Source organism: Alternaria dauci, chromosome 9 (assembly GCF_042100115.1).
Source record: "Alternaria dauci strain A2016 chromosome 9, whole genome shotgun sequence".
In the NCBI taxonomy this organism is placed as follows: domain Eukaryota; kingdom Fungi; phylum Ascomycota; class Dothideomycetes; order Pleosporales; family Pleosporaceae; genus Alternaria; species Alternaria dauci.
The window spans coordinates 339,989-362,666 of NC_091280.1; the positions used below are offsets into that span (position 1 = coordinate 339,989).

The following is a 22,678-nucleotide window of genomic DNA, read 5'->3' on the forward strand; positions in this document are numbered from 1 at the left end:
AGTGCAGCACTTACGCCGCAAGGGAAATGCGCGTCTTTGCATCGCCCTCGAGCACCGACGCGTCTTTTTCGCCTTCGTCGGCACTTTCCTGCTGCTCGGCCAGATGCTTCTCTTCAGCTGAAGTGATGCAGTGCGTGTTCGCGCCTACCAAACAGCGGTCAGTTGTGTGCGCCGACTCGGAGCAGACGACCAAAAGAAAAAAATAAACTCACCCAGCTTATTGATCGTCTCCATCCACTCGTCGTAAGGGTCCGAGTCAAAGACTATGCCGCCCTGCAGCCAATCATTAGCGCCTGCGCCGCACACTAAAGCAGGGAATTCGTCAAACTTACCCCCGCTTGCAGATAGGCGATGCCGTCTTTGACCAGCATCGTCCTTAGCGCAATGCATGTCTGCTGGGCATCAGCCTCCTGTCAACCTCGAACAAGACAAGACTACTCACGTCCATGGCGCCCTCAATCTCCTGGTCGCCATCAATAGAGCCGTAGCCAAAGTATCCCACCGCGCCAGCATACACACCGCGTTTTTCCCGCTCAAGCTCGGCAATGAGCTCCATGGCACGCACCTTGGGCGCGCCGCTCACCGTTCCTACTCACGGTTAGCCATTGCCAACTTTTTCCAGCGCGGTGCCTACCAGCGGGGAAGATGGAGCGGAACGCGTCGAATCGCGTCTTGCCAGGTCGCAGCACCCCTGAGACCTCCGAGACCAGGTGCTGGACGTGGGAAAACTGGTTTCGTCGACAACAATTAGCATTTGATATCATGGCACGGTAGCTCATCGCACGATGCACGGTAATCACGGTTCGGACGGCAGTCTGCTCACCTTCTGCACTACCATTAGCTTGTCAACTCGTGTCGAAAGTGGGTCGCACACGCGATTGACGTCATTGCGAGCCAAGTCGACCAACATGACCTGTGAACACATGGTAAGCCTTTCAACGTCGGTGCATGCGACTTGTCGTCAGGGAACCTACATGCTCCGCGCGATCCTTGAGCGAGTTGGACAATTCTTCCGCGAGCGCTGCATCTTCTTGCAGCGTCTTACCCCGCTTGACGGTGCCAGCAATGGGATGTGTGATGATGCGCCCATGCTCCTCTTTTACCAGCAGCTCGGGACTTGCCCCCACTATTTGGAAATCGTCACAATCGACGTAGAAGAGGTACGGTGAGGGGTTGACGTTTCGCAGGTTCCGGTACACGTTGAAGGGATGCAACGACGTCGGTCGCGCAAACCGTTGAGATGGCACCGCCTGGATGATGTCGCCAACGCCAATGTGCTTTTTCAGTTCCTTGACATGGTTCTCGTACCCGTCCTGGCCAATGTTGGACGTGTACTGATTGCCGAGCTTGATGGGCCCTTGTTCGGGCAGCGGAATGTCCTTGCCCTTGAGTATCGTCACATATTTCTTGAGCGTACTCTTGGCTTCCTCGTACGCTTGCTCCAAGTCGTCCATGCTGTCGGGCACCTTGACGTACGTTATGACCTTTACAACCTGCGCGAAATGGTCCAGAGCCACCAGTGTATCGTAGAGCATGAAGAAGCTCTCCGGTACGCCCAACACGTCCTTCATATCATCTCTCCTTGTCTTGGGCTCAAAGTACTTGACGCAATCATAGCCAACATATCCGACAGCGCCGCCGGTCATGGGCGGTAGTTGTATCGAGGGTACGGTCGCGACGCGGCTCTTCGCAAGCTCCTTTTCGAGGAGGGGTAGTGGGTCGGTCTCTTCGCCATGGCCGGGGCCAGTCTTGATGACTTTGCGAGGGTCTAAAAGCTTGTTAACTGTGCTTGCCGGACGTTTGTTTCCAAGTACCGACCTGCGCCAATGAAGCTGTACCGTCCGATGGTCTCGGTGGTTGCAGCGCTCTCGAAGAGGAACGAGAGTTTTGACTCTGATCTGAGCCCAGGATTAGCATGCGCGCAACTAACCAATTATCCTCTGACACTGGTGTTTCCATCACAGACCGACCCAACCCCTCCCACGCCACTTGCGCTGCAATGAGTCACACTCACTTTGCGGATATCTTCAAGTATATGCTTGACGCGGTCAAGAACTCGGCGGGTATCGAGGAGAATACAGGTACGAGATTTGGTGGGTTGGGCGACTTGACGACAGCAGCCAATACCTCTCGAATGGTGTCAAGCGATGGCTGAACGCCCAGCTGATGGTCATGCGCTCAGTTCCGTGGTCGGCTGATGGTGTGATTCTGGACATACCTGAGGCGCCATGTTTGCGGAATATGGGGAGTATCTCTACAGGACTACTTTACGGAGAGAGGGGAGGCAGAACGAGTGAAATAAAGCCGTCGCAATGTATTGAAGCCAGAATTAATGATTTACGAACCAATGGAAGGGGCCACAAAATGTTATCGATAGCAGGTCCTTGGCGCACTACCCATGCTGCAGACCGAGGCCATGCGCGCACGTCACAAGCGGTGAACCCAGCCTCCCCCGTCTCCCGCATCCACGCAGCTTCCCGGCTTCTTCAACACCAGCGCACCGCTGTCCCAGCTGCGAACAAAGCCCAAGAGCTCCTGGGTTGCGCGCGCGCACCGTTTTGGAATACAAGAGGAGCATGTTTCGGCGGGGCTATGACAGCGCAAGGGACATGCCCCGGACCCTAGAACGGCCATGGACACCGCCTGACATCGAGGACGACTCCAGCCCACGACCAGACTACTTCCACATCTACGGCACCTCTCCCCCACGCTATCCTGTTGCAACGGAGCAGCGCTGGCTGCAAGAAGCCAAACGCGTACCTGACCAGCCGTCCTGGGTCACAGATAGCTTCGGACTGAAGACGCCCACGACAGCACCACGACCGAAACCCCACTCGCGACTCACAGAACCAGCGCCATACACACCCACACGGCTACACTACGACGATGTATCACACCCACAGCCTCAGGGCGAACCGCGCTACCCCTATACGCCTGACAGCTCTCGCATCCTGAGACGCAACCACACCGAGCGTCCCGGCTCTCCAACGCCCTGGGCCGACTCGCCAGAAGCAACGCCGTCGCCCGTGCAGAACGCGCTCTCGTCGTGCATCGCGCATTTCGAAAACCTCATCCACACCCACCAGCCCGACGAAGACCAACTGGAATACATAGTCGGACAATTCGAAGCCATGACAGCCCATCTCTCCACGCCCAGCACACACGCGAACGGAACGCAGCACGAAGACAGAGGATTATCGTCTCCTTCTTCTTCCTCCTCGTCCCCAGATGTTCGCCAGGGGCTCGGCATCACACAAGCAGAGGGTGAGAACGCGACGCTCCTTGACGCCCACTCGTTGCAGCACGAGGCTTATGTTTCGCAAGTAGGCAACTACATCGCCGGTGTGCAAAAGTACATTTACGACCTCAAGACGCGCATGGACGAGGTCAAGACGCTCAATCGCATTCAGATCGATGTCATCAACGATTTGCGCGCCCAGATGAAATTTGTGCGCCAGAGTATGCGCGACGAGTTGGAGGGCAGTCTCCAGCTCCATCACAACCACCATGACGATCTTGGAAAGTCGATATTTTCGGATTTTGGAGCTGTGCATGAGGGGCTAAGAGATGTGGACGAGGAGAAGAAGGAAGAGCGGAAAGAGCAGAATGTGAGGAAAGAATCTATGCTCGACAGCTGCGTGACGCTGGTTGAGGAAGAACAAGAAGAAGACCAAGATTTATCCCGCGAGATTCACAAGGAGTACTCAAAGTTGCTGCGCAGTACTGTCGATACCCTCGTTGCGGATGATGTACCGTCTTCGTCGTCGTCACCGTCACTGCCGAAGAGAAAGGTCATTCACATCATCCGTTCGCCTCCCCCGCGACGAAGCTTCTGGGCCTCCATGGGCGAGGCTTTGGATGCCGTCTCGAATCTGCTTCTAGAAGACGGCTCATAATTTCTTGCAAACGAAACGAAACTAACATAACTAACTGACTACGAGGATTGGAAACACGATATATGACGATTTTGTTTGACGGCGGGCCGTGGAGAGAGATGTGTTTTGACGATTTATAACGAACGGTTTTTCGAGAGAGAGAGAGATGAATCTTTTTGCATCAAGATTACGATTGTGTATGACAACGGCCGAGGGGCACTTTTGGCATACGATGAAACGAAGAGGAGGTACATGAATTGCATTTGGATAAACGACGATTGTGAAACGAGAGACACCCCTTTTGGCGGGGGGCCATGTGTGGTGGTGCATATGAAGCATTTAAGGGGGCGTTTGTGTTTTTCTTTTTCATTACTTTTATTGTTTTCCCTCTACGCACGCACGCACGCACGCAAGCAAGCAGCATTGGTACGTTCAGGATACCCTAACTCGTTTCTCTTGTTGGAACATTGGCATTATTATGATATTCATCTTCTCCTATTGTTTGTTGCTTGTAGTATATTCAACTTTGCTCAAACGGCTCAACGCTACTCTCATATACGGAATACCATCACTGGATAACCCTCATTCTGTTCTTGGCCCTGACCGTGCTGCATGTTATACAACATTGCTGAAACTCATGATACGATGCAATTCCTTACTACACAGCTTCTTCAACTGCACAATGAATGCATTGGTATCACATAATCACCACCCCCCCCCCCCCCCTACTCCACATAATCCAAACTGCCCTTCCCCACCGTCCCCGCCGTCGCCCCCGGCCCCTTCTGCTGCCTCAACTTCTCCTCAAACTTCTCAAACTCCTTGAGCGCAATCTCCTCCTCCTGATCCAAGACCTGCTGCACACCCTTGACCTCCTCAATATAATGCATCAACATGCTCTCAATCCCATTCTTCAGCGTCACAGTACTCGAATCACACGTCCTGCACGCGCCCCTCAACTTAAGCAGCACCTGGCCGTCGTTGAACCCGCGAAACTCAATATCGCCCCCGTCTTCCTGGATCGCGGGCCGCACGCGCGTATCCAGTAACTCTTTGATCATGCCGATGACTTCGTCGTCGTTTTCGTCGTAGGCGAGGCTATCTGCTTCCTGGCCGCCTTGGCCCTGTTCGCCGGCTTTGGCGGCGACGGTGTTGACGATGGGTTGTCCGGACGTCATGTATTCGTTGATGAGGGCGAAGACTTCGGGCTTGACGTGCGACCATGGAGTTGATGAGTCCTTTGTCACGGTGATGTAGTCGGCGCCGAAGAAGACGCTGGTTACGCCATCGATGTTGAGGAGCTGTGCGGCGAGAGGGGAGGGGTGTGGTGGCGCGAGGGTGGAGCGCGGGTTGAGGTATTCGAGGAAGGGCGAGGAGATGGATTCGGGGAGGACGCGCTGGTTGGGATTGAACTTTAGGGCCTGGGGGGGTGTTAGTGTGCGTGGGGTGTTGGGGTGGATGGAGTGCGTACGTCGGCGTTGGGGGTGGGCTCGGTCTGGATGAACATGGTGCGTCGCGCTACGGTCGCTGAGGGCGCGGCTACCCTTTGGCTCCACGACTGCGCTGTCGGTCTGTGTTGCAATCTTGAGGCGGTCATGGGCGAGGATTGTTGGTGGAGACATCTCGTGGCGATGCGCCGAGGTGCTGGTCGTAGAGAGGGCGTCGCTCGGGTCAGACTGCGCATAGCAGAACGTGGAAGTGTGCTTGAGGCCATCTTTGGTATATGTCAAGGTTGTGTATGCCGTTGATGGCTTGTGTGGTCGCAATGGCGAAGGGTATAGGTTCGTGAATGAAGTTTCGGGAACTCGGGCCAGACAAAGTATGACGTTTGGTGCATTATTCAGCCACCACGCTCACTGGCTCCCGCTGATCCACAATCATCCACAGCCTTCGTCCCTTGCATCTACACTTTGCACAACCGATATAATATACGTCGAATGCGACAATGATTTTAATTCTTAGATATATGCTGCGACTGGAAAAAGAGTCGCGAATATGGTATTGCACCAGTCCGAAATCACGTCGAGTTTTGCATATCCCGCTTGAAGTCACTCCAGTGTGATAGCCGAAAGAGGAAGCTTCATGAACTTTTTAGGTCAACACTACAACACACAACCACGGAGAATGCGAATGTTAAAATCATTCATATTACTTCAATATCGACATTAGGTATTAAGTTCGTATCGACTTTATCATACAATCTCTCCCCTCTCCCATATCCAATCTCCTCTCCTCTCGTGGTATAATGCGTAACGTCGTGATAGAGTACATAAAGGAAAACTCGCATGCCTAAAAGCATGAGAGGTCTAGACACAATCTAGAGCATCGCCAGTGCCAGTCTCTTAGGCGACACGGGATGAATGGATCTAGTAGTTGGTAGCCTGGCCGTACGCAGCAGTGTTGCCAGTGGTAGCGTAGTTGGCAGAAGGAGCGACATGAGGAGCAGTGTGGTATCCACCAGTGACAGGCTTGTCAGTCGCAAAACCAGAGTGAGGAGCAGCGACGGTGGAGCCGGTGTATGCAGTGTCGTGGCTGGGACGGTAGTCGTGGGCCGCAGCAGGGGCAGCAAGACCGCCAGTGGTAGCAGGGATAGTTCCGACTTCAGGGTCGCGGTGTCCAGTGGTGCGGTTGGCCTTGCGGCGCTGCCAGAACTTCATGCCGGAGCCCTTGGTGTAGCCGTTGCTGGGGCCAGGGCCGAAAGCCTTCTCCTTCTTGTGGTGGCGCATCAGGAAGACCTGCATGAGGGCGCTGAGCAGGAAGAGGAAAGCGCCGATGATGGCGACGGCGAAGCAGGCCGTGTTGAGCTTGCAGGTCGTGCCGAGAGAGGCTGCGTAGGTGATTTGGTTGCCTTGGCCGTTTGAGCCGAAACCTTCCTTGGAGTTTGCAGGTCCGTCACCGAGGGGTGTCTCGACGTTGCCAGTGCAGCTGGATGCGCCGTCACGGGTCAGGACAGCGATGGCGACCATAGCTCCGCAGCAAAGAATGTCGAGTAGTATGCCGAGGAAAGCAAAGATTTTCTGTCAATTCCGTTAGTGACTATTGGTGTGTATGTCATCGAATAGTGTTCTTACCTTTCCGCCGAGGCAGCACGTCAACAAGACCGCAAAGATGGTGTATAGAACAGTCGCACCAGCAAGACCAGTGACGGCCTGCTGCCAGACGGGGATGTCGACATTGCGGTCCGCCTGTACAGCGAGGAAGTAACTGTAGATACCAAGGACAACCGCAGCGCAGCAAAACTCGAGCGCATACAGCGCTGTAGAGCCAAACTTCAACACAGTACCACCGAAACCCATTGTCGCGATGATAGGAATTAGGGACTAGGAGGAGAGTAGATTCAAGAGGCGAGACAAGGCGATGCTCGACGTGTATGTTTTGGTATGATGTGATGTTTGTACTTGGAATACGAGCTGGACGTCGGGGAGCGAAAAGGATTTATCTTGTCTCTCCTAGGATACTGCCACAGGCGATGACGCAGCCTTGCACTACTTCACATCATTGGCGTCCTTGTCCCTGCCTTGTTCCGTCAAAGTTCCTTGTCGATCCCGCTCCCCGTGCGTCAGCCACGCTGCGCTAGCCCACAGATTGAACCCTGCTTTTACTGCCACACGTCATATTTCCTTTCCCCAATCTCATCAAACCACCCAGCCATACACACGCCTGCGCCCCGACCGACGGTCTCGCCGACAGTAGCAAAACTCAAATCAAACACAGGTCCCAGGCGGTGTAATGATGCTGCCAAGTTGGCGCTGGCGATCGATGCATCTTGCTTTCCTGACAGCTGGTGATGCTTTCCAGGGTTTTCTTGGGGTCGTTTCCTGACGTGGACGCGAGCGTCGAGCCACAGGCTGACAGGCACAATGCAGCTGGGCGGGTACTCCTTGCATGCGGTCGAGACCCTCGACATGAGGCCCGTTACAAGTCTCGTTGCTTCGATTGCTCCAAGAACAATAAGAAAAAAGCGCGTTAGTGTCGCGTCCTTCACATGCTCGCACGCTCAACGCTCCTCTTTGCTTTCTTTTTTTCATCGTTCGATGTGCAGCCGTTCGTTGATCTCGGATAACACGGCTCTAGTCTTGATGCGCGCAGCGCAGCGCCGTTGTGTGTCTAATGCTCGCGATGCTGTGTATACAGGCTAAGGAAACCTGATCGTCATCGTCACGCCAGCTGGTTGGTCCTTGCCTTGGATCGGAGGGCTTCCGCTACCGCCCACACGCTACTCCACGAAATTACCCTGGCGGCCTCATACATCGGTGACATTGCGTGACGTCGATGCTACCGACAATCGTCGGAGACGTGATTTCATGGGACGGTCATCGAGCGCTCTCGGTGAAGTTGTTGGGACGAACTGCATTCGGTGCAGTGGGTTGCTAGATGCGCAGTGGTAGGCAATGAGTCTGCAGCTTCTGGGAGACTCGCTGCAGTGTCCATGGTGTTCGCTGTACACTTGACGTTTCACAAGAGCCTAAGCAGGAGTAATGCAGAACATTTTGCTGCTTCAGGCTCAATTGCTATACTGACTGCGCGCTAGTAAACCCACAAACCAATGTCACATTGACTGGAAGAAAAGCCTCGCTGGCTAAACACCAAATTTGCCCTAAAGATATACACATTGCAGCTCCAAGACGACAATAATAGCGCTTATCTTAAGATTACACCTTTAGTAATATGCGTACAAAGGACCACTCTTCCGAAAGAGTTGTTTCTCTCATTCCCAAATTGCATATTCGTTGCTCACTCGCTCCATTAGCCACCACATATCGCCATCTTCTTCTTTGTCCAAGTTGACAACACATTTACCCTTTACACTACAAGTCGCCCAAGCGTACCCGTTTCCCACTTCTTCACATGTGGAATCTGCTGAAATATCAGGGAGAGGCTTACATACCCGACATCTCCTCCGTCTTCCCCTATAATCACGATTCCGAGTTTCCAGCTGGCTTTGGAACTCTTACTGTCAGTGATTACTGGCCGGCTTTTCATTATACTGTCGAACTGTGAGTAAAAGCCATTGCGTATTAACAGACGGGAAAGATCTACGCACGCCAGTGTTGGAGCGTAGAGCAACAATATGGTCGAGACATCTTCCCATGTACCCTGTGCTGGCACAACGCCCTCCAAGCATAATCGTCTCAGTGTTCCAGCGAGTACTCTGATGATGTCGACGAGCTTTTCAACCGTCTTTCCCAAGCTGCGGCAGTTGAGAGTTTACAGTGGTGGTGACGGCTGGGAAGGGAAATTGAATGCAGGGCAACCATGCACATGAGGGGAAACGTCCAGCTTCTTGCCGTAAAAACAGACCAATATGAGCTTCAGTAATGGAACTGGCATTATGTTCGCATCCATCACTGCCTAACCTTAACATCTAACGTCAATCGGTCCAAGGACTTGCAAGATATCGAAGAAGCAAGGTACTTCTCTGAAAGAAGTCAACAAATGGTTGAACATCAACGGTGCAAGATTCTTATTGCATCCTAAATCAAGTCACTCTAAACCTAGTGTCGACAGAGCTTCTAGTATAGCAGTCATGGTCCGCCACTGTGTCCAATAATCCTCTTTAACGTATTGCTACTAGCTGCAGCGACCCGCGAACCCGTCAGAACAGGTATGTGCAGGCAGAGCAGACCACCATGGAATCGCACGAAGCTGTACTCAAGAGAGTCTTTGAGGCCGTAACCTATTAGCTGTTCCAAAAGGCCATCTCTATTAAGCAGTGTAGTTGGGAAATACAGCTCCAGTCATCTAACAGTATTAGAAGTATCTTCATGGTTTGCAATCTCGCGGACAATATCGAAGACTAGAGTTTGATTCGGAATGAACTTCCTCTGGTATCGCACTATTTTCAATCGTTCACAAGCGTCCATTCTGATTTCTCCGCAGACTAGTTGGAGGCTTCTGACGTCGTGTCGGCGAATAAGACCGTTTTGCTCTATCCAGGAGCTGTCAGACAGAATTCCTCAGTAGTCTTTACCTTGAACACGTCCCGACTCACGTAACACCAAGGCTAGTCACTAATCAGCAAATGATTAGTTCAAGATGGTTGAAGTGCTCGACATTCAATCTGGAGAGATGTGGCCCGGCTTGGAAGAAAAGATGCGACCTCGGGAGGCAAGAGGAGATGAGAGCTATAGAGAACTAGAGGGTGAGAAATCGTAGTATAACGAAGCACATTGGATCTCTTAGGGAAGCAGTGGCTGAAACGACACTACTGGTTAGCAAGTGACTGGTAACGAGTTGAAATCTGGATAGTATATGTAGCGCAGCTTACCCGGAACGTAGACACTGCATTTTACCTTGGTGTTTTCATATACAGAATGCAATATATGCCTCCAGAGCATACTTTGCTAGGTGCCGCCTTCTATACGCGAGCATCAGTATATACCTGCAATATGTGCATCCTTTCACTTTATTCCTTCCATTGCCTGGTCTTAGGACAAAGTTTGTGAACAAACTCGAACGACAAGCCATCAAGCAGCCAGTGCGTTTCCACAGCGTAACTCCGTCCAGATTTGATCTTTCCACAAAAGTCCTGCGATGCTACTTCTGTCTGCAAAAGGATACAACTAGATGTATCTCAGACAAAGACACAGACACTTCAGACTATCCTTAAAGAATTTGTCGCAGTGCAGCGTATATCCAAAACATAAATATAAGCCTTCGAGAGCTACAACAATCTAGGAGAAATAACGAAGAACACATAGGCCTTCAGCACCATCTTTGATACTAACATTAGTATTAAACTGTTCGTGGCTTCAGGCAATAAATGTACCGTTACTGTTGGTAACAGCCGGGTTCAACCAAATTCTCTGGAGTGACAGATTAACACCAATTCCTGTCCAGCAAGCACGCGCAAATAGCTTTTTAAGCTGCTAAGCCCAAACAAGTGCTAATTTGCATCGTACCTTTACTGCCAAGGTCCAGTATACTTTAAGTAACTTCCATCATATCTCCATACAACTTTCCTAGCACCAGGCCGCTGGATACGAAATCCGATCAAATTCCGTAGCCTCGACATAGCCGGCTTCAAGACCTGTGCACATTCTCCGCACCTTGGCAGGTCTCGGCCACTTTCATCAAACAAAACCCATATGTCCCCCAATGACATCTCGTACCCCCGTCGCTCTTCCACCAAGAGCGTGTTGGGAAGTCAGATGGGCACAACGAGTCAGCAAACTCATGCTACTCTATAATAGTACTACCGCCGCTCGTCACAGACTCAACACGACGCACCAGCGGTCCCTGTGAGATGTGCAACAGCCGCCTCAATCCGATGGGACTGGACGAGACCTCAACCCGCGTGTAGTGAGTGATGCCAGAGTATCGCACAAGTTTGGTGTTGAGCTTTTTGGTGTTGAGCTTTTTGCAGTTGAAACGGACCGCTTCGCAACGGTATCAGTGGCTTCGTCCGCTGCCCTTGCAGCAAACAGTCTTCAGAGCAAGTCCACTTGGTCGGCTAAGAGGATAAAGCGACATGTTGATGGTGAGTGGTCGGTTCAGTTAGCTGAGATATGAAGTAGTGGATGGCATCGTTCGCGCTGTAACCTTAATACGATGTTATCAGCTTAACCCCCAGACGCGCAATACGCATGCGTGTTGAAGGATATGAGCTCGATGAGTGGTGAGGCGAGGCGAGGTGAGGTGAGGTGAGAGCTGGAGTGGAAGAAGTTGCGTAATCAGTAACGCGGTGCAGAAGAGGAAGGAGCGACGGAGGAGAACCTGCCTGTACTATACTCAAGGGCATACACTTCCCTTTCTGCTATAGATGTTAAAGGTACAACACTACATACGGTTTGAGGAATGTAATCGCACACAACAGCTTCAAACCCCCAATTCCGCGCAAGTCAACACAAACACATACAAAAGACACAACAACCATGCTAAAACATAACTTTCATTCATCATTCATCATCTCCCATCCCTACACCCCCTTCCTCAACTGCGCCAATGCCGCCTTCCCCGCTCTACTATCATTCGCCCTACCCAGCTCGCGCGAGATCCACTCGCCCGTCTCCGCCAGCCTCTCCATATCCACGCCCGTCTTCGCGCCCAAGCTATGAAAGCAATGCACCAGATCCTCCGTGGCCACATTCCCCGTCGCGCCCGGACTAAACGGACAGCCGCCCAGCCCCCCGACCGCCGCATCAAACGTGCGAATACCATGTTCGAGCGCAACAACCGAGTTGACCAGCGCCTGGCCATATGTATCATGGAAGTGCAGCGCCAGGTCGTCCTTGGTCACACCAGCGGCGTTTAGCGTCTTGAGCAGCTCCAGCGTCTTGGGCGCAGTGCCCATGCCAGTCGTGTCGGCAACGGATATCTCGTCGGCGCCCATTTCGAGCAGGCTGACTGCTAGCTCGGCGACCTTGTGGGGGTCGACGTTTGGTCCTTCGTAGGGGCAGCCGAGGGCGACGGAGATGTAAGCCCGGACTTTGAGGTCCATTTCCTTTGCTTTGGACATGATGGGCTCGAAACGCTTGAGCGACTCGGCGATGGAGCAGTTGGTGTTCTTTTGCGTAAAGGACTCGGTCGCGGCTGTGAAGATGGAGAGCTCGTGTGTGGGTGTTGTTGTATCGCAGCTTTTGCCCATGGCATTGGGGTCAGAGGAGGACGTGTTGAGGGCTGGGCCATTATCGGTGCCAGGCGATGGCGGCGGCGTCGGGTATGCGTCGTGTCCCGCTGGCGACCTGGACTGCCACATGGAGAGAAAGTTGTCGAAGCCCTTGACATTGGGTAGCAGCCATTGGTACGTGATGGGATGCGGCGACTGGGGCGTTTGGGAGAGTACGTGCTCGAGGATGTCGGCCGAGTTGGCCATCTGCCTTGACAGTCAGCGAGTGTCGCCAGCTTCCACGCACGCACGCGTATATGGCTGACCTGTGGCACCCATTTGGGCGAGACGAAGGAGCCGGCCTCAATAGTCGTCAGTCCAGTGCGTGCCAGGCGCTCGACCAGCTCGATCTTGGTCGCCAGCGGCACCGTCTGCTTCTCATTCTGCAGCCCGTCTCGTGGCCCTACTTCGACGATGCGAACGTGGTCTGCGCGGCTATTGGCGGCTGAAGCAAATGTTCGTCGTGGACACGGGTGACGCGCTGCGAGACGCGCCGCACGAAGACAGCGGAATTTCGAGGTCATGGCGATGATCGTCTTGTATGCTATAGGCGACTCAGGGTCAGAGCAGGCGCGGTGGCATGACGTGCATAGCTGTCAGACGGTTTGTGGGGTTGATGTTTGCGGGGATCATGGCATGCATGGACCACTCGACCGAGCTTTGAGCTCAAACCCAAGAAGCTTCGACATGACCTCGGATACAGTGCACAGGCTGTCGAAAACGTGGAAACATTGCATCGCATGGTCCGCGGGGCGAGTTGCAGCACTTGGCATCTCGGAATATAGCCATGTGGTAGCAGTGAAGTTCCTGCACACGTGCCAAACGTCTACCTACCTAGGTAGGTACCTGTTCTGAAATCTTGGCGCACTCGAACTTTCTCACATGCTCTGCGAACCATCGCGTTGCCAGCATCTCCTGGCAACAGTGACAGTCAGCATGGCGGAATACTATCTGGGTTTTCCGCCGCCTCTCCACTCCACTTGTATTTACTCATACGAATTGCGCGATTCAACGTCAGATGTTCGTCTCCACGGGAGAGCTCCGTTCATCGTGGGAAGTTGAAATTACCTGTGCAAGCTAGAGTGCTTGCAGCTAGCCGCCGAAACTCTGTCAGGCGCTGCTGGGCGTCACCAGTTGCTAGTTCACGTGCTAGGCTTTGTATCTAGCCGATCGGCACGCGCAAAGCTATCAAACCGCGTCCATCAGACCGCTCTTCTGCGTCGCCTCGAAGCGCTCGCAAACTTGTCCGCGTGGGCAAGAGCGGGAAACACGCATCATGGAGGCGATATCGACGCTAGAGCCAAATGACCCAGCGGGCTCCATCGACGGCGCCGTTCGCTAGCGCAGGGTTCTTGTGGAGACCATAAATAGAGAGCCTCCGAGGAGCCCTGTTCGCTGTTCTAACCGCAGCCCGCCGGTTGTTCAAAGAGATCCAGTGCAGCGCTTGCCGACGCCTTCGCCTTGTCGTTCCCTACCCAAGTGCCGGCGAAATGACGATCTTCAAGAGCAAAACACGGAAGCATGTCTCCATTCAGTATGCCTCGGCCTGCCGCTCTGCCTCTTGAAACGTCTGCTGTCGGGCCGGACATCGTAGAATTGAGGGTCCGGCAAGCGAGATCTTATACTTTACCTGGCGCCGGAAGAATTGCCAGGGCGGAGATTAGGATTCTGGTAGAGCCCGCTCGCTACAAGACATGTCCCACTGAATGGCGTGTTTGATCTACTCGTCGCTATCGGACAGACTCCGACCCTCAGTGATGCATCATAATGGTAGGATTGTCGGATATTGCCCGGGGATTGACAATGAAATCTGAGGAGCCGCAGTGCTCCTATCGTCCCGTCTAGCCTCGCAGGCGCTGGGCATTCAGCCGGCATCCGTGAGGCTCTCTTTGTAATCTCTTCGGCGTGATAGCTAGGTCTGGAATCGAGAGAGCCGCTGCCAGCGGGTCTTCTGCGGAGCGAAGGCAAGACATACATGCTGCCAGCCGTCCAAAGCTTGTGAAGAACTCGCTTGTGACGAGTGGGCGAACGAAACCTGTGGCTTTCGTATCCCCGTACTACCCCGCGTGTGCACATTTGCGCGGGCGCATGTACGGCGAACTGCTCTCCCCCAGGTACGGATGGCTAGTGAGCACGTCTTGGAGAATGAAACCTTGTCTAGCAACACAGAAGCCATCTGCTGACGGGAGGTTGAAGCTGCTTGTTACCTGAGACAAATCGTTGAGTGGTGGAGCACAGCCAGCATACCAAAGTAGCGCACGTCTCCGATGCATGTCTGACTTGGCACTCACGTGCCCAATTCCACAATCAGGCTAGCACACGGGAATCGGTGAAAGTGCAAGTTGACAGTGGCTTGTATCTACACGAATAAGGTGGTGGAGAGGAATGGAGATGGCATGTGGATGGGATGGGGAATGGATTGGGCTCTGGGTGACCTAGGCGCCGTTAGCTGGACGAGCTCGGCACTCTTGCGGCGGCCGAAGCCACGGCATCATGCACGACAGAAGCTTTTTTTTTCGCGGCTTCGGGGCTGCTGGAGCGGACGAGCCTGAGGACGACGATGGGAAAGACGAGAGGAGACGGCCTCATCAAGTGCTCGGGGGCACTGCCACGGTCGGTGTTGTGACGAACCGTGGGGGTGCAGGCTGAGATGGCAATGGTCATATCGCCCTCTCATCAGGCCCGCATGGCTTGTTATCACAGCGGGTCCCACAAGAACGGTTCTGCCAAGAGGCATGCGGAGCAGGCGACAGCAGGGCGACGGACAGGTGCTGGCAGCAGTCATCCAGGTATTCCCCAGGCACCCCGGCCATTGCGTGCAGCTTTGCATCATTCGCGCCTGGGTCCGCCGTGTCCTCCATCCTCGATGTCATCGCAATATCCGCGCCCGCCGTCAGACGTGCGCTCGTCGTGTCCGCTGCCCGGTCGCGTGCAGAGGTGCGCAAATTGCATCACCCACGCATCCTTCCCTTGCCTGGCCCTGCCCTTTTCCTCGTTCACGCCTTGCGGCAGATCAGAGACTCCCGTTGCGGGGTTGGCGGCGTATGTGTGTGCAATGGGAAGCCGTTTCTTTAACCTTACGTACTCGTCCAGGGCTTGGCTTGGCGGAAGGCTTCACCAACGGGCGGCTTTTCGCTGTCCTCTCCCACTGGCAAGCTCTGGCAGACTACCAGCGCGGCCATGGCAGCGACATGTTTCTACACAGCTTCGATGCGTCTTCGCGGCGGCACATTGATCGCCTCGGCCGGCTCCGTGGCCATTTGCGCCCGGTCATTCGCCCGAGGGGCTCACGTTGCCCATGGCGGCCCTGACGCTATCAGCAGCAAGCAGCAGCACCCCGGAGCCCTCGACACAAGCTCTCTCAGTGGCTGTGGCCTCTTAGCTGCTCCGACCTTAGCGGCCGGTAGTAGATCGTGTGCGCTGCAGCTCCTCATTCGTGGAGCTTCCGTGGCGTCCAGCCCTCTCCGTCCTGCAGCAGCCCACCGTCGCCATCCATCTTCACGCTCCTGCCCGGGGTGCTACCATTTTTCCACGATGTAACCCGACCCTAACCCGACCTTGCCTCGCGCCCTCCTGCAATTCGCCGTCACGCTGTGGGGTGTGGTAGGGGTTGCCACAGCCAGAGCCTTGCAGCCGCTGCGAGAACATGCGGGCACCTGGCCTACTCGCTGCGGGCCACATCCTTCATGCACATCTCTCGAGATGACCACCTCTTCTCTTAATATCCTAGCGTCCAGTATGCCGCGGCATTTTGCATCCTGCCCCTTGGCAGCCATGAGCCCTGTCCGCTAGGGCCCTGACCTTATCAGACGGGGGGACCAAGCTTCCTTTACCCAGACCCATCGAGGGCCAAAATAATACTTACCCGCCGTGACGCGCTTCTTCTATGCTCCATTGAGTATTACCCCTCGCCTTTCTTGTCTATTCTATTTCTACACCTACTATACAACGATCCACATCCTGCAGATGCAACACTGTAGAGCACTGCAATAACACTTCCTCTTTTATCACACACCCACCACCATGGCCGTCTCATCAACTACCGCTCAGCCTGCTGAGGTCGTTCAGAAAGCAGACACCACTACCGCCACCAACACCACTGCCACCAACGCTGCTGCTGCCGCCGCTGCTCCCAGGAAACGGAGAAGAAGAGCACCCGCCACTGGAGCTACCGACGACTGCTTTGCTTGCAAGAAACGTCAAGTCAAGTGTGATCGACGCCGTCCATACTGTGGGCCGTGCGTTGACATTGGCAAAGAATGCTCGGGATACCGTACTACTCTAACATGGGGCGTTGGAGTAGCTAGCCGTGGAAAGCTCCGCGGCATGTCTTTGCCTATTGCAAAGTCGCCTCCAGCAACTGCAACACAGGAGCCAAAATCCCAACGGATGAACTCCATAGCTTCCACGAGCACCACGTCAAGCACCAGTGCCCACCAAGACTACCAGCACAACTTCAACAGCCGGGCGAGCATCGACTTTGGTGCTCATTCCCCAAGGAGTCCTACAAGCCCCATGTTCTCTGCACCGCAAGAATACCAGTACTTCAGCCCAACAAGTCCAATACCCATCCCCACTTCATCCACTCCAATGGGATATGCCATGCAGCATCATGGAGAGCAATTCGAATTCGTGCATCCTCAGGCCTCCAAGTTCAGGCACCACCAGCCACATAGGGGTCCCCTCCAAAGACTACAGACCACTCTACATGTACCTTTCGAGGACAACGGCATGTCGGCTTCTTCCGCTTCTCTTGGTACCTACAGCGATAGCGACTTCCCCTCACCGAGCGAGTTCCCAAACACACCCGTTGACGAGTTTCCCTTTGCAGACCCTTCGATACCACGCTATCAGTCGTTCGATCAGGCGCCCATGGGCTCTCTGGACCACTACTTCATTCACGAGGCTCCTCGCTCATTGCCAGCAGGAGACGACATGAGCTCCAGCGTAAGCTCAGATCAGAGCATACACGACTATCCCGAGGTCAGCGCAGCGTCGCAAAGTATGGGTCCTGTCGTATTTCAGGATGTTTTTGTTGAGGGGGAGATGAGCTCGAGTTTCAATGGATTCCAGCCCGGCTTCTCCTTTCTCCCGTCGGAGGGTATGTCTTCCTATGGCTCTGGCCCCCTGTCTCAAGATGTACTGTCGCTCACCACTTCGATTCCTCAGAGTCTTACCATCGCTTCGCCCCTTTCCCCGCGGATGCTATCCCTTCTGGACTACTACGACAAATTTATATGCCCGGTGCTGGTGGCTTTTGACAGCCCTACCAACCCTTACCGCATGCACATTATACATCTGGCCATGCGCAACGAGGAGCTCCAGAACGCCATTGGTGCTCTGGCTACCAACAATATGCGCATGCGTGGAGGTATTGAAGGTCGACGGCTTAGCGTGCTGCATGACACGCGCCTGATACCGGACCATGCCTTCTCCCAGATGACGACACAAGAGCTGCGCGAGATGCATGGCGAAGCAACCGACGAAGAGAAGCATTACAAGGCCAACTCCATTGCCCTCCTCAACAAGAAGCTCGTCGACTACGATGGCTCGCAGGACGACTCCGTACTCGCTACGCTTCTTATCCTTTGTCTTTTCCATGTCTGCGATTCCGGCTTTACCAAATTCAAGACTCAGCTCGCCGGCGTCCAGAAGCTGCTGAGCCTGCGCGACAGGAGAGTCCGGTCAGAGTTTGTTGGGTGGATCGAAACTTTCTTCACTTGGTTTGATGTCATGACTGCTGCAGTCAACGACCGAGAGATTGAAGTACGCGGCGACTCGCTCGACATGATGAACCTCAGTGCGAACTTGGGCGCATTGGAACACCACTCTGGCTGCGAGGGCCGGCTATTCAAACTCATTGCACGGCTCGGACGACTAAATCTGCTTAGTCAGAACCGGCCTGTACGCGACAACGACGACACGCCTACATCGTCACCACGACCCAAGAAAGCCAAAGACTTTTACTCGTTCAGCTTCGATAACATGGACGGCAACGGCTGGGGAACGCCCATCAACGAGCACACTGATCCGTTTACCTCAGCGCGCGATGATCCTCGCTCTGAGTTCTGGAGCGAGTGGAACGATCTTCGTATTCGGCTGCAAGAGTGGGAGTTTCCGTCACCTGGTGACATGCATTCCACATCTTGCGAGGCGACGTCGTCCATGCTCGCCATGTCGCCAGAGCAGGCTGCGCTGTTCCACATTAGCGAGAGCTTCCGCTACGCGGCGCTTCTGTACACTGAGCGCCTAGCGCAGCCGACTCTCCCCGCATCAGCCCTGAACTTCCAAAATCTGGTATCACAGGGACTCTACCACATTTCTCAGATTGGTATGACGAGCTGCGTCAACAAGTTCCTACTATGGCCACTATTTATCATCGGCACAGAGTGTGTTGACCCTGAGCACCGCGCAGTGGTGCGACAGCGATGTGTGGAGATTCAACGCGAGAGCGGATTCTTTAACAATCTCAGCGGCCTGGAAGTGCTCGAACGAGTCTGGCGCGAAGACGACGAATGGTCAGAAGGCGATGTGCAGGTACCGAGGCAGAATGGGCCTTTCAGTACCGTGCAGCATCCTTTCCGATGGAGGAGAGCAATGGATCGCGTGGACGGGGAGTACATTGTGATTTGATGACGACGCTTGCTGGACACAAGCTACACACACGAGCTTGAGCACATACACTCTCACAGATACGAAGCTCACCGACGAAGAAAAACGTGCATGAACAGGTTTTACGACATGGGTCTCGGGATTGGCTGGGCTGGCTGGGAAAAGCGAATCTCGCGCAAACAGGGTTTCTTCGGCTTCATTTGATGTATTTTTGTAGCGACGTTTGTGCGGCATACCCTGCAACGATATGAAGTTTTGTGAAATACAATTACGCAGTCTATGAAATTAAATGCGTACCCTACTCTCTCTCCCACACACACACACACATAACACCCCACGCCTGCTCCTTTCGCTTACAACGACTTGTCTAGCTATCTTTACGAGATTGCGCAAGGCGGCTCAAGGTTGTCCAAATCGGCTGTTCTGCACAAGCATCGCGCATGCATCCCAATGCTTATCCTATGCAAGGCTGCACGAGCGTCTCTCAGCCAGCGCCATAGGCTAACAAGCGTCGTCACACAAAGAACGAAGAGAAACAAAACATGCGCTGAGGTCATCATCCATCCAGACACGGTCGGCAAGCTCACCGGTTCAGCGCCCCCGTCAGCAAATCGCACACCAACACGAACAAAGGCGCGCAAAAGGCGAGGCTGGCAGCCTCCTCTCATTTGATATTAGGCAAACTCGCTGACCTCACCACATGTCCCGATTTCTGGAAAAGATCGTCACAGCCTGCATTAAACTTTGGTACAGAGTCCGCAGCCGCAGCCACACAGACACACATACGCCGTCCAGTCAGACGCCAGCAGCGACAAGCAAACAAACGTTCGATTAAGGTGATAAGCTGACTACGATCTCCTACCAGGGCTCGCAAGCTTGTCTTCGTCTAGGTCAGGGGTCGTTGTTCTCTGGTTTGTTGTCCAGTTAGTAGTGAAATGGCGAAATGGAACGACCGGCCGGCCTGTATGGCGCGCATGAAGCGGTTATGGCGGCGTTAAGGTGCTGACGGTTTGACGGTTTGACGGCTGCGCGCGGGGCAAAAGGAAGGGTTCGGAGATGCCGCCGCTGATGCTGATGCCGGATGTCGCAATCGTGTGTATCTGACAACAGAAGCTGATGATGTGCCTTCTTTGAACACGATAGAATGCTTTTTTGGAGGCGAGATAGTTGAGATCACGATCATGGCGGCGCCGATGCGCTCGTGCCATGCATACAGGTGAGTGTGTTGGTTGGTCCGCCGCTGCCGCATAGTTGAGTGGTTGGTTGGTTGGGTGGAGAGGGGTCTCGCTCGTCTCGCTCGCTCATTCCGGCCCAGCTTGCCCTGCGACTACTTGTCCGAACGGGGATCTGCGGTGATCATCTGCCAGGTACAAGGTGTACTCGTGCTGACAGCTCAGCTCGTGTATACCTCAGGCTTTTGTTCTTTTCCTTCATGTAAAGCAAGTCTGGCCTACGTATTCATGTCACACGTCACTGCTCGTGCGTCGCAACACGGCAACGTCGGAGGTGCATTGCTTTCCTCGCCGGCTTTGCTGGGGAATACTTGGAGAGACATGAACAGTAGTAGGGGCTGGTGGGGAACGTTCACTATACGAGAAAAGCGGAGAGCAGCCTGTTGGGCGCCTTACCAGTCAAACATTCAAGCTACTTTAGGACTCTTGATTCATGCGCAGAGCGGAACGGAGGGGTTTTGCAATACGACTTGCTCCGTCTTCCATCTACCCCACGCTTCTGCCTAGGTGTTCTTTGTATCGCGTTGCCTGTGTACTGGCGCTAACCCTTCAAATCTCCGTGCGTGCATGTCCCCTTCACTCGTCGGAACCGCACAACTCGACTACTATAGCTTGTATTGGAGGCAACAAGGCAGCAAGTCAGCGAAGCAGGCCAAGCCAAGAAGATAACGCAGTGAAGCCGAAGTGTTTTTAGCGCTGGGAATAGCTGCGATTAGAAAAGTAACAATATTCCCAGTGGTATGGATATCCAATTGCACATGACAACGTGACTCGGCGTCCCTTTCCAACGTCGCATTCGGGAATACTGCGGTATGTAGCACCCGGTGTAGAGGGGTACTGTGCAATCATTTCGGGTTCACCGAGAGCCTGTGGTATCGCATTGCCCCCTTATTGTTAGTATTGAAACTTGTAACAACCAAAGGCCCCCCCATAGGATACCAAGACTGACAAACGCCATGCCAATGCGTTTTCGTTCGTTTGGCGTGCGACTACTAGGATACGCAGGAACCGCTCATCTCGTCACACTTCTGCGCCATTCGGGTGAAGCACCCGAGCTCCAACTGGAGCCGGGCTTAATGCCTAATTGGGCCATCGCCTATTTTCCTCACAAGAGAGCCGGCTACAAGCTGGCGGCTTGGACATTTCGCTGTCTAACGGACGCCGTGACCTCTCGCATGTATAGTTTGACGGAGCTATGTCTTGCATGTGACAATCTGGGGAAATAATCTTTGTACGTAACTTTTGCGGAGTAGGACGTCCGGCACTTGTGGCGGAGGCGTTCTTGTTTGTTTCGTCATGCCGCTCGAGGCGTCGACGCTGCATCTGAGCATAGAGCGTGATGGTGTCATGCTAGATGTACGCTGTGTGTAGCTCGCGTGAGGCGCAGGAGGATCGCGGAGCGGGCCATTACAATCGATCACTATAGGGCCGAAAGAAGTCCCTGTGGGTGTGCCAGTGTGTGCCGTGTCGAGCCATGGGAAGCCGGAGAAAAAACGTCCAGAGAAGATGGTTTGGAATGGTGACGTTGTGGCTGTGTAGGGAAAAAGCAGATACCGTGAAGGCAGTTGTGGTTGACGCGTTCCCGTAGCCGGCACTTCCGATGTCTGCTGGCTTCAGACAGACTGATGCGCTTGCTCTCTAGTTACATCGGTGGTGCAGTAGGTTCTTGGTCTTGATGTCTGTGGTACACCAGTAAAGAAGAGTTGTAAAGAAACTTGAACAGCAACTATATGTGGTGGTGCCGTGGATGCCGGAGCTCTCGGTATCTCATCTGTCGCGTCCGCGGAGCCATCTGGGCCCTCTCTTACCCTCTCGAGACAACCATCAAAGTGAAAACGAATTTGTAACAATGATTGTGGTACTCCTTGCGCATGGCTCCTACGCACAATGACTGTCGTAGTACTTGAACATCATTCAACAGCCATAACGTCATAGTAAGTAAGCAATCGAGCACAGACCTCGAGCTTCTTCCAGGTGTAGCACTTCTCTCTCAGAAGACAGAACCCCACGATCGTTGGTACGTCGCAGTGATTACAGCTTCAAAGAGTCTCCTCAACTGGCCTTGCAATCTTCTTCTTGACATGGTCGTCTTGCTATCGGTCTCCATCGTTCCGCACAACTACAATCCTGCAGCCTCCTACATCACAGCACCTGTCTGTCATCGAGATTCAACACCCCGGACCGCATAGCCTGTGCGCTCTCAACTACGCACATGCAGCAAGATGCCGAGGGATCCTTCCAATTCTTTCTGCGTGTCTTGCATGCTTGCACGGACAGATGACGGGCGCTTGACGATTTTTTTCTCTCTGAGCTCAGGCCTCTCGCGTAGATATTCACAAGCTCGGCCTCTA

At 53.8% G+C, this 22,678-nt stretch overlaps 7 protein-coding genes across 7 annotated transcripts; 3 read left to right on the top strand and 4 right to left on the bottom strand.

Annotated features, from left to right (window-relative positions):
* Positions 1–10: 10 nt before the first annotated feature.
* On the bottom strand, positions 11–2,230 carry ACET3X_008834 (uncharacterized protein; the record flags this gene model as incomplete). The annotated part of the gene is made up of 10 exons (XM_069455479.1): positions 11–144; positions 213–273; positions 333–392; positions 443–588; positions 635–728; positions 824–913; positions 975–1,768; positions 1,819–1,898; positions 2,015–2,163; positions 2,219–2,230. 10 exons carry the CDS (start codon positions 2,228–2,230, stop codon positions 11–13), a joined length of 1,620 nt encoding a protein of 539 aa, XP_069302911.1.
* Positions 2,231–2,576: 346 nt separating this feature from the next.
* Positions 2,577–3,896, top strand: ACET3X_008835 (uncharacterized protein; the record flags this gene model as incomplete). Its single annotated transcript, XM_069455490.1, has 2 exons — positions 2,577–3,264; positions 3,328–3,896. 2 exons carry the CDS (start codon positions 2,577–2,579, stop codon positions 3,894–3,896), a joined length of 1,257 nt encoding a protein of 418 aa, XP_069302912.1.
* A 704-nt stretch (positions 3,897–4,600) lies between these two features.
* On the bottom strand, positions 4,601–5,382 carry ACET3X_008836 (uncharacterized protein; the record flags this gene model as incomplete). The annotated part of the gene is made up of 2 exons (XM_069455501.1): positions 4,601–5,296; positions 5,347–5,382. The coding sequence occupies 2 exons, from the start codon at positions 5,380–5,382 to the stop codon at positions 4,601–4,603; spliced, it is 732 nt and encodes a 243-aa protein (XP_069302913.1).
* Positions 5,383–6,022: 640 nt separating this feature from the next.
* Positions 6,023–7,307, bottom strand: ACET3X_008837 (uncharacterized protein). Its single transcript, XM_069455512.1, has 2 exons — positions 6,947–7,307; positions 6,023–6,892 (listed from the first exon to the last, which is right to left on the bottom strand). Exons 1-2 carry the CDS (start codon positions 7,169–7,171, stop codon positions 6,242–6,244), a joined length of 876 nt encoding a protein of 291 aa, XP_069302914.1. The 5' UTR covers positions 7,172–7,307; the 3' UTR covers positions 6,023–6,241.
* A 3,846-nt stretch (positions 7,308–11,153) lies between these two features.
* ACET3X_008838 (uncharacterized protein) lies at positions 11,154–15,242 on the bottom strand. The gene is made up of 3 exons (XM_069455523.1): positions 14,731–15,242; positions 12,750–14,679; positions 11,154–12,690 (listed from the first exon to the last, which is right to left on the bottom strand). The coding sequence occupies exons 2-3, from the start codon at positions 13,005–13,007 to the stop codon at positions 11,794–11,796; spliced, it is 1,155 nt and encodes a 384-aa protein (XP_069302915.1). The 5' UTR covers positions 13,008–14,679; positions 14,731–15,242; the 3' UTR covers positions 11,154–11,793.
* A 1,264-nt stretch (positions 15,243–16,506) lies between these two features.
* ACET3X_008839 (uncharacterized protein) lies at positions 16,507–17,744 on the top strand (the record flags this gene model as incomplete). The annotated part of the gene is made up of 2 exons (XM_069455534.1): positions 16,507–17,584; positions 17,653–17,744. The coding sequence occupies 2 exons, from the start codon at positions 16,507–16,509 to the stop codon at positions 17,742–17,744; spliced, it is 1,170 nt and encodes a 389-aa protein (XP_069302916.1).
* Positions 17,745–17,787: 43 nt separating this feature from the next.
* Positions 17,788–19,116, top strand: ACET3X_008840 (uncharacterized protein; the record flags this gene model as incomplete). Its single annotated transcript, XM_069455545.1, has 1 exon — positions 17,788–19,116. The coding sequence occupies one exon, from the start codon at positions 17,788–17,790 to the stop codon at positions 19,114–19,116; it is 1,329 nt and encodes a 442-aa protein (XP_069302917.1).
* Positions 19,117–22,678: the final 3,562 nt, after the last annotated feature.